Source organism: Magnolia sinica, chromosome 18 (genome assembly GCF_029962835.1).
Source record: "Magnolia sinica isolate HGM2019 chromosome 18, MsV1, whole genome shotgun sequence".
In the NCBI taxonomy this organism is placed as follows: domain Eukaryota; kingdom Viridiplantae; phylum Streptophyta; class Magnoliopsida; order Magnoliales; family Magnoliaceae; genus Magnolia; species Magnolia sinica.
The window spans coordinates 14,931,729-14,949,308 of NC_080590.1; the positions used below are offsets into that span (position 1 = coordinate 14,931,729).

General features: G+C 40.9%; 1 protein-coding gene across 1 annotated transcript; it reads right to left on the minus strand.

Annotated features, from left to right (window-relative positions):
* Nucleotides 1–1,146: 1,146 nt before the first annotated feature.
* On the minus strand, nucleotides 1,147–9,852 carry LOC131233631 (enolase). The gene is made up of 17 exons (XM_058230413.1): nucleotides 9,695–9,852; nucleotides 9,371–9,434; nucleotides 6,158–6,222; nucleotides 5,796–5,843; nucleotides 5,536–5,622; nucleotides 5,339–5,419; nucleotides 5,155–5,256; nucleotides 4,950–5,030; nucleotides 4,792–4,866; nucleotides 3,902–3,964; nucleotides 2,756–2,836; nucleotides 2,394–2,588; nucleotides 2,263–2,313; nucleotides 1,987–2,075; nucleotides 1,833–1,884; nucleotides 1,641–1,697; nucleotides 1,147–1,547 (listed from the first exon to the last, which is right to left on the minus strand). The coding sequence occupies exons 1-17, from the start codon at nucleotides 9,758–9,760 to the stop codon at nucleotides 1,467–1,469; spliced, it is 1,338 nt and encodes a 445-aa protein (XP_058086396.1). The 5' UTR covers nucleotides 9,761–9,852; the 3' UTR covers nucleotides 1,147–1,466.
* Nucleotides 9,853–17,580: the final 7,728 nt, after the last annotated feature.

The window sequence follows — 17,580 nt, forward strand, 5'->3', positions numbered from 1 at the left end:
GTGTCAAGGCATCTTGATGGCTAGGGGGCGTTGGCTTTATACTTTCTCGTGTTGGGAGCTGCCTGGACCTTGAATTTCTCAAAGTTGGAAATGTGGTGGGGGAATAGCTTGGTGGGCCATTCAGGGCTCAAATAAAGAGAGATAATCGAAGATACGCTTGTGATTTAAATCAACAGGGTTTGTGGAAAGAGGGACGGACTCTTAGAAATTATTATTGGATAATATCTCATGGGTTGGACGTATCAAAATAAGGATCATCCGCATTAATGTGGTGTTATCTTCTTTCGGGTTAATTGGGTGTCTTTAATGGTTTGAATGTTTTATGTGGGCTTTGCATGTTTCTTGCTTCAGTATCTGCTGGCCTGTTGATGAGTGGGTCACTGCCCATGGGTTTTGCTATTCTTCGTTTTTCTCTCTTAGTTTTTTTTTAGAATGAACTCAAAAAAGTAAAATATTTGTGAGACGTAGGATTTTGCCTGTTCTAACATTATACCGGCATTCTGATTCATACTGATTAAAGAAAATATTATTTCGGTGTAGCACGGTTGTCCGCCAGCCCGAACCCTGCACCAATCGATGGATCCCATATCGCACTGGGCTTTTTGCAGATGGAATGTGGACAATTGTTTATGTTTATTTATCTCTGAGCACTAGTTATGGTGGGCACAGCTACAATTGTCAGGTTTCTACAGGGGACTGCAATGAAGGTGGGGTAGCCGTCTGTATGCTGGATAACTGGAGCTGGACGAGCGCAAGTAGGGCCATAGACAGCCCCACTTGCACAAATTCGCAAACATCAATTGCATCACGTCATAACAGGAAGCTCTGCCAAACACAATTTGGCTTGTGCAATCCAAACACTCACCCCAAGACAAACCAAACCACAAACAATCTTACAATTTAGTTGTGATATAGGGCATTGGATGGCCCCACCAACGATATCCCTTTCCCCTAGAGCTGTCTAGCATCATCTCGGGTGATCCCAGCACGGAATGATCTCAAAAGTAATTAATTCTCTTCAAGCAAACAAACAGCATTCTCAAAACCGCATCCTCTCTCTGCAAGCTGATCAAGAGCACACTACAGAAGCACCACGTACTGCTTCAAAGAGAATAGTTCCTCTTAAACGCATATGATAAGAGCACATGTTAAAGAAACCACCCATTTAAGATCTCCACCTCCATAACTCTAGAAGGGGAGTGAAAAAAGCATATCAGTTAAAAGTGAACTGCTCTCTGAGACGCCAGAAGAACAAGCAACAGTAGGGCTCATTGTCAATGGCCCTCACATGCTATCCTGCTTGATAGTGGCCAACTTAGAATTTTTATTATATTTTGTCTACCCTATTCTCTATTAATACCCAAGGGCCGGCACTCAGTTTCCACAGGAGCAGCTTCAGTCCATACCAAAATTTTATGCAAAAAAACTCAAATCAACTAGTGCTCCTTGGATCTCAGGACAGTCAATTAGTAGGGTTTGACTGGAGTGCGGAACTTTTCACCAGCATAGATGGCAGCGGACCCAAGCTCCTCTTCAATCCTCAGCAGCTGCATGCAGCAAAAAACGCCAGCGCTTAAAGATCAGAACACACTCTCTGTGGTTCATTATGGTTGGAACAAAATGCAAGGTTGGGGAACTACCTGGTTGTACTTTGCAAGTCGTTCTGAACGGCATGGAGCTCCAGTCTTGATCTGGCCCTGTTAGACCATGAGCATAAGCAGCCAACCGGTGTTAGGTCAGCCCCTCTTGCATGTGCATATGACCCTCATTACAAAAAATAATAATACATAAATAGAGCACGCGTGCACACACACAAGTGGCCCAATACTTACCGTAGCCAAGCCCACTGAAAGATCTGCAATGAATGTATCCTCTGTTTCACCACTGCACCCAGCAAACAGAACCAAACCTTAGCAATGAAAGCCCCAGAAAATGACATTGATTACACTGTGTAGTTGGTCCGGAAAGTTACTACGTGACCCATACCTGCGGTGGCTTGCCATCACACCCCAACCAGCCCGTTTGGACATTTTCACAGCTTCAATGCTCTCAGTGACAGACCCAATTTGGTTCACCTGTCCCGCCAAAGAAACAACCCGGCTTACCCTTCAAATCAATGCACACTACTATTCTCTAGCATCATAAATAATCATAAGATGGTGGCATGGGCACAGATACCATAAAAAAGGGGAAAACTGGAAAAAAAAAACAAAAAACAAAAAAACAAAAAAACAAAAAAAGGTTAACTATGGTTAGCCATACCTTTAACAGAAGGGCATTGCAGGCCTTTTCTTTGATTGCTTTCTCCACACGCTGCAGAATTCATATTAAAACAAGTATTAGGATGGTAATTTTACTCCTAGTTTCCAAGGGTGGTCATACCGATGGTGTACCTTAGGGTTGGTGACTAGTAGATCATCACCAACAATCTGTACTTTCTCACCAATCTCTGCAGTCAGCTTAGCATAATGCTCCCAATCATCCTGATCAAAGGGATCTTCGATGGAAACAATCGGATATTCAGCAACAAATGACTTGTAGACATTCTTCAAACTGTCTCCTGATATTTTCTGCGATCCGTCATTGTTCTGCAGCAGATTCAGAACAATTTAATTTAAGACTTAAGTTTAAAGAATTGAACAGTATCTCTCTACAGCATCCATATCAGCAGTGTGAGCAAAGCCTCAAAGAGAGTTTATTATTATTATTATTATTATTATTATGGTTATGCATTCCTACAACTCAGCAGGCTCACCTCCTCCTTGAAGTTTAGATCATAGGTCTTATCCTTGCTGTCGTAAAACTCTGAAGCAGCAACATCCATGCCAATCACAACCTACAGGAAAAACAAAGGCCAATGATAATGTACCCACTGAAGGGTAAAAGCAAAGACAGTAATAAGGAGGAAAAAAGAGCCAAGAAATTATAAAGATCTTCATTTCTCTACAAATCCTTCTTTCTGAAGGGTGTCCACAATCTCATTAAGCATCCTGTGGACATGCATCTGAAGCTAAGCCTAGGGGTATACACGAACCGAGCTAGCTTCACTCGACTTGACTTGAAAAAGCTCGATTCGACTCGGTTCAAAGCTGAGTTCAAGCCAAGTCGAGCTGATTTTTTTAGCTCGAAAATGAGTTCGAGCTGGCCCCAGCTCGACTCGACTCGGATCGAACCTAACTCGATTCGAACTCGGATTGAACCAGTTCGGTGACTCGGTTACTTTGATATTGATGTTGCTCACCAAGTGTTTGATGAAATGGCTCGATGAAGTGTGGCTGGTGGCAAGGATGGTATGTATATGAAACAAATACCCTTTTTTTCTTGGTTTTTATGTTTGCTTAGAAGGTGTTTGATAAAATACCTGTAAAACCACTGCTGTTGTTTTACATACAGTGAGATTTTGAAGGTGCAGTTCATGTGTTTGTGAAAATGCTGCATAGGCAAACTTGGCTCGATCTTGGCTCGAACTGGCCTGAGCTGCTGACCAAACTGAGCCAAGCTGGCCAGTCAGGCTCGAAGACTGAGCCAAGCCGAGTTCGAGCTGGGGTCAGCTAGTGGCCGAGCCGAGTCGAGTCGAGCTGAGGCCAGCTTGACTCGATGTACACCCCTAGCTAAGCCCCTGTTCTGCCATTTAGATATGAGTATCTCATTTTAGTTGGCAGTAATTGTGCATTGGAGATTCGCATAAGGATTAAAAATATCATCATAACCCATAATTCACATAAACCATATGATCACTAATCCATAATTACTGTTACCTAAATTAAGATGAAATCAGTTTTTGGTGGCAACCAAACAAGGAGTGAGTGAGTCTTCAAATTTCATTTTCGATTAAAGCAATGAACCCAGCTCCAGCACCAAAGCTGATTTTATTGATAAAAATATAAAAGGGGAGGGGTACCTTGCCAGTATATCCAGCTTTGGCTATAGCTGTCTTTAAGAGTTCAAGACCCTCTTTGTTCTCCTGCATTTTGATACAAAATGGGAAAAATGAAATAAAAATAAAAATAACAGCTCAGTAGACTGTTTATAAGTCAAATTTACAGGAAGAATATTATTCCATGTTCGGTGTACTACACTGTATCCCACCTACCCAATGAAACGAGCAGCTCATGGGTGTCAGATAACCCAACAAACAGAAACCCAGCAATGCATGTTATGATGAGTAACAACTAAAGGTTGTCACGGAAAGAATGGAGAATCCACAGGGTTTTGTAAGGTGTAGGCAGAATTTATCAAACATGAGAATGATGTGCATCTGCTCCAATAACCAAACCTGGACAAACCAATCTGAGTACTAACTCAATGAGCAAGTGTTTTGACATTGGTTGGACTCCCATGTACTAGAAGTTTTCATTAATTTACATAATAATGCATGCATGCCTAATGAGTATTGATTCTTTATCTTATGGGAGCTCTTGACTCTTGAGAATCCCATAAATTAAGAACTCCCATCTCTCTTAAAGATTCCATGTGAAATTCATAGCCTTTTCCACTGTGGTCCATCACGTATGAATAGCACAATGTTGTCAAAATCGCTACCGTACCACAAATTGTAAGATTTTTCTGATTTTCTTGAATTATCAAAAAAAAAAATCTGAAAAATATATAAATGGAAAATTAAAAGCTCATCAATCATCCATTTCCCATCAACATGCACCTATAAGGTAATACATGTCATGATATTGGTAATTGAGAACACGAATATGGATGCAAATCATGACAGTGTTCAGGGATTCTTGTCTTTCCTTTTTGCTCTCTCAGGGTGGAAAAGCTAAATTAGCAACAAACCTGAATATTAGGAGCAAAGCCACCTTCATCACCAACATTCGTTGCATCTTGGCCATATTTTTTCTTAATCACAGCCTGAAGGAGAAGAGGGAATCAAAGTTTGTAGCTGAGACCTAAATGGACAGTTTTTGAAGCTGTTAAGCAAAATAAAAGCTTGCCTTCAAATGGTGATATACTTCGACACCCATCTTCATGGCTTCCTTGAAAGTGGATGCCCCAACAGGAAGGATCATAAACTCCTATAAAAAAAATAAAAATTAAAAAATTAAAAAAAAAAAGAAAAAGAAAAAAAGATACAGAGTCAAAAAAATTGTCGTTTGCACAACGGCACTTCTCACAACATATTGCTTGTTTCAACCATACCTGCATTGCTAGCTTATTGCCTGCATGTGATCCTCCATTGATGACATTAAATGCAGGCACAGGCAGAACTAGAGTTTTGTTCCCAGCAAGGTTCGCAATGTGCTGCATGACAGAGAGTGCGACTTAACAAACATACTATAGCAGAGTTTGTGCCAAATGGAGAGAAGATAATCAGTTCCTATACCTGGTAAAGAGGGATCTTTTTCACGCTAGCACCTGCTTTACAGACAGCAAGTGATACTGCCAATATAGCATTAGCACCAAGCTGACCATATTAACACAACAACAAGATCATATCAGATACATTTTTGTAGCATCACACGCAAAATTAACACAATACTAATACAACAAACATCAATAATTAAGGAACAACCATGATACCTTCTGCTTGCACCAGCCCCACTCGTTAACTGTTCCATCAAGTTGTTGTACCATGAAGTTATCAATGCCAGTTTGCTCGGTTGGGTCCTGCAAAGATAACATAAGCATATTTACAAGTCATTTTAGGGCACCCAAAACAGTTGTTTTGCCAGTTTGAAATGATGAACTCAAAACTATCAAGGAGAGAACATCAAATGCTTAAAGAAAGAAAACAAAAGGAAAAAAAATAAAAATTAGAAAGAAGAAAACCACACAAGTACCTTTCCAATCAAAGCAGGTCCAATTATTGCATTAACATTCTCCACAGCCTGTGCACAATAAAATACATCAGTAACAAGTTAGGCCACTCCAATTAGATAATAGACACAGCACCAGAACAGCACATTTCAAGAGTGAAATGCTAATTTCTAAAAGCAGGAATATGGAGTGACTGACAAGACCAGATTGAACTCAACTATTTTAATTTTCTAGCCCAGTAAACAAGCAAAGTATCATGAGTAAACAAGCAAAGTATCATGATATTCAGGGTGACGATGTGTTCAAGGTTGCATTGCTCAAACACTGAGCATCAACTTCCCAATGAATGGATAATTTAAAGATATGAATTAAAAGTAATACTGACCTTGAGGACACCTTTTCCAAGATAGTCTGATCCCCCATCTCTGAGTTCCAAAGCCTCGTATACGCCTTCAAAAATCAAGAGCAAACAATGAATGTCAATCACAAATTACAAAAAAGAAAAGGAGTAATTCAAACAATCATTGGCAAACTGTACAGACAAGAGAGGAACATTCCATCAAATTCAATTACAGTTCTAAAAGAACAAAAATTATAGTTATAGTTCTATATAAAACAGGCATGTATTCCAAATTTGCAAAGTTTGTTCTCAAGTAACCATCCACCAGCTGGAACAAACATCAGCTTGATACCAAAATTATAGGATAGACAGCACAATGCATGCAGGCATGTAAACATCCGTCTTGCATTCCTCGCTTTCAACTTGGATAGCAAGCCTTCGATTCAAATAATGGGAAATATTACTTCTATTTATTTTTCCTTTTGAATGTTAGAATGGATTTTTTTCTTCTTCTAGTTGATGCAGGACATGAAATTAAATATGACAAGCAAAATTTCAAGCTTTAGATGATACCAATTTTAAACAATCACAAAATTCCACGTCCCACATACGATCAAACATTCAACAAGGGGAATCTACGGGGGTCCAAGGCTACACATGTTTAGGGATGGATCAAATAAAATTATAAACCAAACAATGCACAAAGGAGTATAAGATTCATCCACTCTTGCAAAGGATTGTTCCCCAATTCAAGAGATTCACCATGTTTCAATTCGGAGAAAGTCTAGGGTTTGCAAAGTGAAAAAAAGTTTGGAATTTGGGATTATCTGGGGTTAGGAGGAGAGAAACGGAGGAGAGAGAAGAACCTAAGACAGTCCACACGTGTGGACAGCAGTACAGCCCAGATGCACGTGCGTGGGTCCCTGTCCGCACATGTATGGGGCCTACGAAACTGGAAACGGCGACCTAGGGTGTCGATCTGCTGTCCAGTTTGAGCGTGGTACTCCGCCAAAGTTTCAACCCCCTGAAGGGCCAAAATCTAAAAACCTGTTGTAGAGGAGGACTTGGGTACAAAAAAGGGTAGATTTTAAGATAGGATGGCTGTAGGAGATGGTGGATGTGGAGTGTAGGAGGTGGGGACGATTTGAGATGGTTGTGGCTTCGCACCATGGTAGTTAACCCTTCGAAGAAGGGAGAGTTTCGTACCCAATTAGCTTCTTCAACTCAGAGGAATAGAGAGAGAAAAAAAAAACAAAATTTTATTCATAAACTTCAATTGGAAAAAAACCTCCATAGGGTTGCCTATTTATAAGAAAACTCTAAACCCCAAAAGCCGCGCCATGTGCGCACACTATTACTTAGAGACGAAGTAACAAAATAACAACTAATCAACACAATCGAAACCGTTCATGATGTTTCTAATAACGATAACAACCAAAACTCAAAATCTTAAATCATCTAGGGCAGTGGGCCACAATCATGAGATCCAATGGTGGAATCCCTATGATGATCAAGTCCACTCCAATGCTCCATAGCATGGAATCCCTATGATGATCGGGTCCACTCCAATGCTGATCGGGTCCACTCCGATACCAGAAATGTCTCATCGAGAGAGGGAAACATGGGGAAAATAGTCAAATTTCTCAATGGAACTTCAGGAGAGGTTAAAATACAGATATTTGCATATTAAGGAATCACACACACACATAAAGATGCATGTATAATAAGCTTTCCTTTAAGGGGAGCCTAAAAGTATGTCACACTGACACAAGGAAACTTTGAGGGAACATGGGGAAAATGGTGGAATTTTTAATGATACTATAGGAGATGTTAAAATACACATTTGTAAGTATAAAAACATAGCCAAAAAAAAAAAAAAGACTCATATTTGTATATTTAGGAATCGAATAATAGGTTTCCTACACATTTGTAAGAATAAAAAAATAGGAATAAAAAAATAGCAAAAAAAAAGAAGACTCATATTTGTATATTTAGGAATCGAATAATAGGTTTCCTTTGATGGGGGCCTAAAAGCATGTATTGTTGGAGGGGAAACATTGGGTGGGGGCACATGGGGCAAAATGGTGGATCCATCCATACATCCATCTATCCAACCATCCATCCATGCATGCACATGCATACAAACACATGCATCAACCATTCATCCATCTAATCAACCATCCATGCATGCATGCATACATACAATGCCGCATGCATATAAATACACATGCATGATCAATCCATCTATCCATGCATGCATACATGCATATACACATGTACAAACATGCATCTATCATCCAACCAGGCACCCATCAAAAAAAAAATGAAATGGAATTCTTTAAATAAACAGATTTCTGGCGATATCAATACATTGGTGATATTATCGTTATATCACCAATACAATGGCAATATAAATGACACCCGGAATTTACACAGTCAAAAACATTGGCGATATCAATGCATTGGCAATACTAAGCAATATATCAGCGATATATCATCGATACCTGGAATTTCTGATACTACCAGGGTTATCGGTATCACCAAGCTGGTGATACCGATAATATATGCAATATTATCAATAAAATCACCAATACTCATAACATTGAGTAAGTTAAAATATTTCTCTTAATGTTTTTCTTATGAATGCACCAGAGTAAGAATTACATCTCACAGTTGCAGCTCTCTTGTGGAGTGGATCCAGTTGCCTTGAGAGCTAAACTTAAGGCAGAAATAACAGTTCCTACAATTTTTTTTGACCAGCGAAAATCTCAATAAAAGACTACTGTTGTTTTTGAAATGTGTTTTTTTCTATGATCATTGAGTATCGAATTCTTGTAAAGCAGAATACGAACGTTGTAATCCTATGATCTCAAAACAGGATCATTCCATTCGAACTGCACTGGAAACATCAAGATCTGGCCCACCATGACAAACTCTCCAATCCTATGATCTGAAAACGGGTACATTTCATACGAATTGCACTGGAAACATCAATAGACAGGCCATTCTTACAAGCTCTCCAGATCAACTTCTATTCAAAACAATAGGAACTATCCAATCTTTCAGTCTGAAAAAACAGATCATTTCATATGCAATTAACTGGAAACCTCAAGATCTTGTCCACTATTTCTACAATCAAACTAAAATAATTAAAATCACTAAAACCTCAAGATAGCTAAAATTTCAAGAGATCTGATACAGATCCAAATCATACGATGCAGTACAGATTCTACTACGAAACGAGTTCTTGGTTTTTACCTGTCGAGGCACCACTCGGAACAGCAGCCCTAGCTAAGGTTCCATCACTCAGACAAACATCCACCTGATGAAATAAACAGGCAGAGAGAATCATCCATCGAATATAAGAACAGGAAACCAAAACTTCTTCATCAGATGACAGAATCACACCATATGAACGGATGCTTGATTACGATCTGATCCAATCATGTATGAAAGACGACAGACGGGAAGATGAAAAGGACAAATAGACGGTAGAGATTAAATCCAGGCGTGGAATGGAAATCGAAAACCTAGACACGAGAATAGCAAATCGCTGGTAGAATGAGAAACAGAAGAAATCACCTCAACGGTTGGATTTCCACGGCTATCGAAGATTTGCCTAGCTTTAACGGCCTTGATCGTCGCCATTTGTTCTCTCTATCTCTCTCTCTAGCGATCTACTGCAAATGAAGTCTAGCTACCAAGGTAAAAACGGGTTATTTATTGCCGCGAGTCGATCAGCTACCAAGGTAAAGTGAACGAATCAGGTGTTACCCGTGTAACACCATAGTGGGTGTTTCCCTGACCGTGGGTCCCACCTTGATATATTTGTTATAAATCCACGCCGTCCATCACTTTTTTAATATTATTTTAGTCTATATTCCAAAAAATAAATGGTATTCAATTCTCAGGTGGATTACACCAAAGGAAACAGTGAATATTGACAATTAAAAACTTCCTGTGGACCAAAAAGTTTTGGATCGGGCTGATATTTATGTTTTCACTTCATTCAGTCTGTGTGATCTTATCAACAGGTTGGATGGAAAATAAAATTTACGTTGGGCTCTAAAAACGTTTTAATGGTGGGCGTCCAATGACCACTGTTTCCTGTGGTGTGGTCCATTTGAGATTTGATTATATTATAATTTTGGGAACATTTCCTAAAATGAGCTGGAGAAATAGATGCGCGTCGTGGATATGCAACCAATACAACGAGGTGGGCACCACGGTCAGGAAAACACCCACTATAACAACACCTGATCCGCTCTCCAAGGTAAATGTTTCCTGGCCGTTGATTTTTTTAAGGCGGCGTGGTTCTTCCCTGATCATCACTAAGTCAGTCGACGTGTCCTCTGGGAGGAGCATATTCGCGGAATTCAGGTGAAAATTCCTTGGGCTAATTACTAAAATACCCTTCTCGGTCGAGAACTATGAACATGGGCTGCACGCGGTCCGTCACGGGCGACCGGTAGAAAAGCGCGACTACATTCATGTGGTTTGGTAGGACGTGGATTGTGTCCTAACCCCGTCCGTCTCTAGCCTCGAGCGGCACATCTGTGCTGGGCCCATCGTGATGTATCTATTTATCCACGCCGTCCATTCCTTTTCTCAGGTCATTTTAAGGTATAAGGCAAAAAATGAAGCAGATGGCCACACCAAATAGTAAGCTTGGGTTGCATCATATGTACGAAGCTGTGGTGTGGTCCACTTGAGCGTTGGATTTGCCTATTTTTTGAACTCAGACATTAAAATGACTTAAGAAAAGGATGACGACAGATACATCACGGCACGGTGGGCCACACGGATGTGCCCGTTCGTGGCTAGAGACGGGCGGGGTAAGACGCAATCAGCGTCCGGTTTGGTTGGAGCAAGTCCACTTCTTTTGTCACTCGCCTGACAAATACACGTGGCAACAAAGTACACGTGCGTGAGATCGGAGCCGCTCTTCCGGCGATCCACCCTGTGAAAGTATTTTATGAAAAAAGAGTTTGATCTGATTATTGGGGTGGGACCCACTTGAGAATAGAAAGTGAATGATTGTCCGTCCAACCCTCTGATCAGATTGCATGATTTCGGTGAGAAAATGAATGCCTAGTGGTGATCGCTTGATGAGTTCTTCCAAACATGTGTCCCTCATGTGGCCACGTGTGAGATGAGCGGGAGGAGTGGTGCTCTTTCTCGAAGAGGCGCACGTGTTTGGACTGGATCAGGTTTAGGTGCACTCAAGTGGTTAGGTCCGCCTAACAAAAGGAACAGATGGTACATACATGAGGGAAGCGGATTGGCTGGTGTAACACACACCGGCTATATGGGTACGTGTCGTGCGAAGAAAAGCGCTGATGCTCCTCCAGCTCCAAGTTGGAGATCAAAGTTACGATCAAAGTTACGTGGCCCAAAATGATGTATTTATTATATTCACACCGCTCATCAGTTTTTCAAGATTATTTTAGTGCATATGCCAAAAATAAATCGTATAAAAACCTCAAATGAAACACACCACAAATAACAATAGCGATAATGACTTCCACTGTTAAAACATTTGTCAGTCCCACCATAATGTTTATTTTCAATCTGTTCATAAGGTCGCGAAGATCGGGGTGAAGAGTTAAAAAATATTATATTGGTCTAAAACTTCGGTGACACCAAAAAAGGTTCCGATGGTAAACATTTTATCCCCCACTGCTTTTTGCAGTGTGGTTCACTTGATCTTTAGATCTGTCTTATTTTGTACTGAAGCCTTATAACTAGCTCAAAAAATGGATGGACGGTTTGGATATAATACATACCTCATGATGTAACCCACAAAACTTGCTGACGTAAACACATAAGCTAGATCGCTGTTGTGTGGCACACCACCCAATCTGCTTCCATACGTGAGCTACTTTGACGAAAACTGAAGGCGATTGCCTGTCCCCCGGCACAGAGAAATTCCTATTCCCGAAGCTGTGTGGGGGCCACAGAGATGCCCGCAATCAATCCACTCTGTCCATCAGTTTTGCAGGATAATAATAGTCCAGGATCTAAAAATTAGGCATATCCAAACTCACGTAGGCCATATCACAGGAAACACCGAGATTGAATGCCCAACATTGGAAACTTTGTGGGGCCACAGTTTTTTTTTTATGAGTATGGTATTTGTGCCTACGGTTTATCTGAGTGGTAAGAACCCTATGAACGGTTTGGATGACATATCAACATCATGATCAGCTCTAAGAAGGTTTCAACGGTGGACGTTTCCATTCCTAAGTCTTACTTGGCATGGCCCACCTTAGTTTTAGATCTGCCTGATTTTCAGATTCCTATCCTACTGTGGTCCTGCAAAACTGATGGACAGGATTCGTCACGCCATCTCTGTGGCCCCACACAGCTTCCGACAAACGGAGCACAGGAATATCTTCTATCTGCGTGTGCCGGGACTCTTATCAAAATGTCTGGCAAACTAACTTGCTGTTAAAATCACATTTGAGGACCTAACAAACTCGGACTTAACTCGATGTTCAACCAGGTGTTTGTTGAACGAAATAGAGGCAGAAATGGAATTTTTTTTTTAAAAAAAAAGGGAAATTTTAATCAAAGTGTTATTCACTTTTTTCTCGTTAATATGAGATTGCTATTAAGTTGCTAGCGAACCGTTTTCAGGATGCCATAAGTTGTAATGGTTTTATGTGAGCAATTATGGACAGACCACTACAGGAACTTGACACGCAGTTTGTAATTCCGTCAGACTGTGCATTGAGATAAACACTACAGGAACCTATTACGCAGTTTGTAATTCCTGTATTGAGAAAACGGAGAAACCCACTTCACTTGCTCTTTAACAGAAAAATTGATAGAGAGGAGATGTCGTATATATAATCCTAAATCTGTAAAGGCGTGTTTGGCCGGTTGCATTAGGTGGGATTAGAAGGGATGAAACTATTTTTAAGGTAATGATGATGTTGTTAGTGGATGGGTTTAAGATCCACGGTATTGCAATATCCCGAGACAGGTTTTGATGGTCTGTTTGGATAGGTTAAAATATCCCGGGACGACGATTGTGATTTGTGTTTGAATGGGGCATGGGATTGAAGTAATTTGGCAGGTGAAACTATTCTGCCCGTTTGTATATATGGATCCTTATTCCAGGGTTGATTTTCCAACTCAAAATGCATGCTGCGTGTGGTACACCGGACACCGGAAATTCTCAGAAAAATGGTCTCGAGGGGACCACACCAAATGAAGACTGCAGTATCCACACTGTCCAATATAATTGACAGATGGTGTAAATGACATTATTCAAAAAATGAATATGGTGCAGATATCCAGTGGACCACACCAAATGATTCGGGGAATTAAAATCACCTACACGTGTAGCAGGTCCAGATATCCAGTGGACCACACCAAATGGAGCAGTAGTTATAAAATCACAATCTACCTGAAGCAGGCCTAGATATCCAGTTGACCACACCAAATGATACCCATGTGATAAAATCACCCACCATAAAGAAAGTTGAAAAATATTATTCTTGAATCTAAAACACTACCACTTATACCTATAGTTTAATTATAATATACAAAGCAAAGAAAAGAACCAGGATGGCCGTCACAAATGCACCCAACCTCTCTAAAAAAGACACAGCGGGATCATCAGTCGACGTGGCCTTAGAAACCATGGCTCGAGTCGTCTGTTGGATAGACGAAGTTGACGAATGAAGGATGTCAACCTCGTCACAGTATGCGGAAACATATCCCGCATGAGATCCTCGTCTAAGTCCCAATTGAGCACTGGTATTACCGAAGTGACTGTCCCAACATGCATACGCTTCTTTCCAATTCTTGAAAGCTCAATGTCTATTGTCGTTGTATCCTTCAACTTCCAATTTAGCATCATTCCATGACAGACGTATGCCCGGTCGACGCCCCACAAGTACGACGTAGTATTTTTCTTTACCCATCTGCATTGACATGTCCGTTATCGGAATGTATACAAATATAATTGAATATAAACACGTACAAAATTTATGAGGCATATCCAATCGATTAAAAAGAGTAGTGTTTGTGATCAAATGTATTGAAAAAGCTGTGAGTACGTACCCTTTCTCCGATGGAAGTGTGTGGTCCTATTTGTCTTAATGTACATCCAGCAAGCATATGAATATATCTATTAAAGTTATTACATCTTCAAAATATTCATTATAACAGCATTCAGTTTGGTATACATTGTATACCAAATATACCAATCCCAAAGTGAAAGTATCATTGAAAAAAGTTATTACAGATCCACGAAAGAAAGTGTAAGAAACAGGACACAGTCCATGTCAAACCGATCCAATACCTACATCCTCAAACTTATCGCGGAGTGTTTTCTTCAACCACTCGACGCGTGTTGAGGGTCAAATATTGCATATCAGACCCAGTTATTGCATGGATTTACAATCATTGATACCGTTTAATAGCCTGATTTAATCGTGTTTGTGATGCAGAGTGTATTTACAAGCATGAACTGAAAAAGGGTGCTTAAACCATGGATTTAATGCTCTGATGACACCCAAGGCAAGGGACGGACTCCAGGGGACCAAGATCGATGGAATTACACACCAGGGATCCGAGGAAATCAAGCCATTCACGTTAAAGAGGCCCGAAATTGGTAAAAAATGAAAGATCACATAGTTCTCGCCATCTGATTGGCTCAAAACTTTATACATGGCCTGAGGGCCATAAATTAACCGTACATATCAAATTTCAGCCCTCGGATCACTATGAAAGTGCCCCAACTGACAGATCAGCCCATAAACCATTGATTCTAGGCCCACCTGATATCTGGAACTGTCTCAACTTTGGTCTCGGCGGTTTAAATAAGATGAGGAAACAAATGGATAGTTTGGATTTTGATAGAACATCACAATGGGCCCCGTATATATAGCGTGTGTACATGAGGTACACACGTACCTGAGCCGCACCAAACCAGCTAAAGCGGGTCAGCGTTGCTGACCCGCATCTTCTTCGTTAAAACGGCAATTGCCGTTTCACGTTGTAAACGGACGGACGCTGTCCGTTTTGCGGACGCCAGTGGGCCCCACACATTGTCCTAGTGAATGATCCAAGTCGTCCATCTTGTAGAGGGCCATGAGTTCTTCAAACCCATGCTAAACTTTTGGACCCATGCAAGCACACGTGCACGATACAGAGGCCATAAGTGGACTGTCTTGCAACGTTCAAATTGATGTTTGGGTGATTTCTTCTCTGATTCCGCGTCAATGGACGTTCAAAACCACCCATTCTTGACCAAAATTTCGTCCTGAATCCAATGGACGGGGTGGATTTCCCAGAAAATACCTCTGTGAGCCCTACCAATCACGTTAGCGCCAAATCAGACTTTCCAAGCAGTTGTGGCCCACCATCTTTGATAATATGGCAAATCTGAACCGTCCATCGTGTAGGCCAGCCAAAACAATTCCAAGAGACGCTGATTTTATAGAAATAATGCAAGGAACGCGAGAGTTATGAAACTCCGAACTTGGCTGCGAAAAGGCTTTCGCTGCGCGTACGATAGCTTCCCAAATCCGATTTCCACCACTCCAAAAGCTATAAAAAGAGTTCCAAACGTGGAGAAGAGGGTATGCTTGAATAGGGGACGTCAGATAGAGAGAGAGAGAGGCGAAGAGAGAAGTGCTTGGAATTTTTATGTATTTTTTCTTTATTTTTCTTCTTTTTCCTATGATTATGTTAGGCTAAATCCCTTAACTAGGGCTAAGAGGTGAAGCTTGTGGCATGATGGGAGCTTCTACAGGTTTGATTGAACTGAACTGATTGACTTTGTTTGATTTAAGAAATTCTTTTAGTCATTAATGGTTTGTTGTGATTTAAATTACAGTAGATCTGTGATGGCTTGAATAATTCCTTTCCTTTTATTTTGATGTTCGGAAACCCTGTTGTTCACCATCGTCTCATAGACATGGTTGGATGATGGAATTCTTCCTAATACTCATACATCTTTTGGTTGGTTATGGATTGGTCTAAGTTCTATTGTTTACCTTGTCTCTTAGGCATGGATTTGTGATGGAATCATACCTAATTCTTATACCTTTCATCTCTTGAAAACTATATCAAGTAAGTTCAGTATAATATCCATGAAGCAGGCATAAGATCTCCCTGATCTCTACAAGTGGATCCTCTGAATCCCTAGTTCCCTTTCTCTGAATTCTTTAAGTTTAGATTAATATTTCACCATTATTCCTCAAATCACAATTGGTTTAGATTTCATCTTGGCCTAGTACTAGATCTGGTTATTTTCAGATAACGTACAGGTTTCAGTCCCTGTGGATTCGACTTCGGTCTTACCGAGTTTATTACTACATCACAACCCTGCACTTGGGGTGTGAACATGCGGCGCTCAGGTCAAAGACCGACAAAAAATGATGTCAGCTTCTCATTCCTACTCAACAACTGACCAACTTTAATGAATTCTGAATTGGTTAACCCTTACACCTCTTCGAGGATATCAAGTACTTTGCTGTACAATTTACTTATTTACCTAGGCCAAAATCATGCATAGCCTCTACAACATTTTTAAGAGAGATGCCGAGTACATCACAGGGACGAGGAAAGTGCATACGTTTCTTTAATGCGGTCTCACCCCAGCTACTATCTGAATCGGATATGTGAGTTGGAGTGCCGCGGAACATTCGATTTTCCATCGAGGGAATATCTGATGAAAATTTATTATTCCCTATCGAGTTTGCATAGTTATCCTCCGAGAGGTCAATGGTATCTTTAAGATCATCTTCGAGGTCCATCCAAGCCTCATTAGATCTCGTTGAATCTGAGAGGAAAATGTAACTATACTCCTACTTCCTTGCACGTAACGTCCCGTGGCCTGATCGGATTCAACTATAACCATCAAGTCATCCGTTTTCTCGATTCTTTTGCCACGGAGTTTTTCAGCGCGCAGGTTGGAGCAAGTCCACTTCTTTTGGCACTCGCCTGACAAATACACGTGGCAACGAAGTACACGTGCGTGAGATCGGAGCCGCTCATCCGGCGATCCACCCTGTGAAAGTATCTTTATGAAAAAAGAGTTTGATCTGATTATTGGGGTGGGACCCACTTGAGAATAGAAAGTGAATGATTGTCCGTCCCACCCTCTCATCAGATTGCATGATTTCGGTGAGAAAATGAATGCCTAGTGGTGATCGCTTGATGAGTTCTTCCATACACGTATCCCTCATGTGGCCACGTGTGAGATGAGCGGGAGGAGAAGGTGCTCTTTCTCGACGAGGCGCACGTGTTCGGACTGGATCAGGTTTAGGTGCACTTAAGTGGTTAGGTCCACCTAACAAAAGGATCAGATGGTACATACATGAGGGAAGCGGATTGGCTGGTGTAACACACACCAGCTATATGGGTACGTGTCGTGCGAAAAAGAGCGCTGATGCTCCTCGAGCTCCAAGTTGTACCAACGGTTTAAAGGAGATCAAAGTTACGTGGCC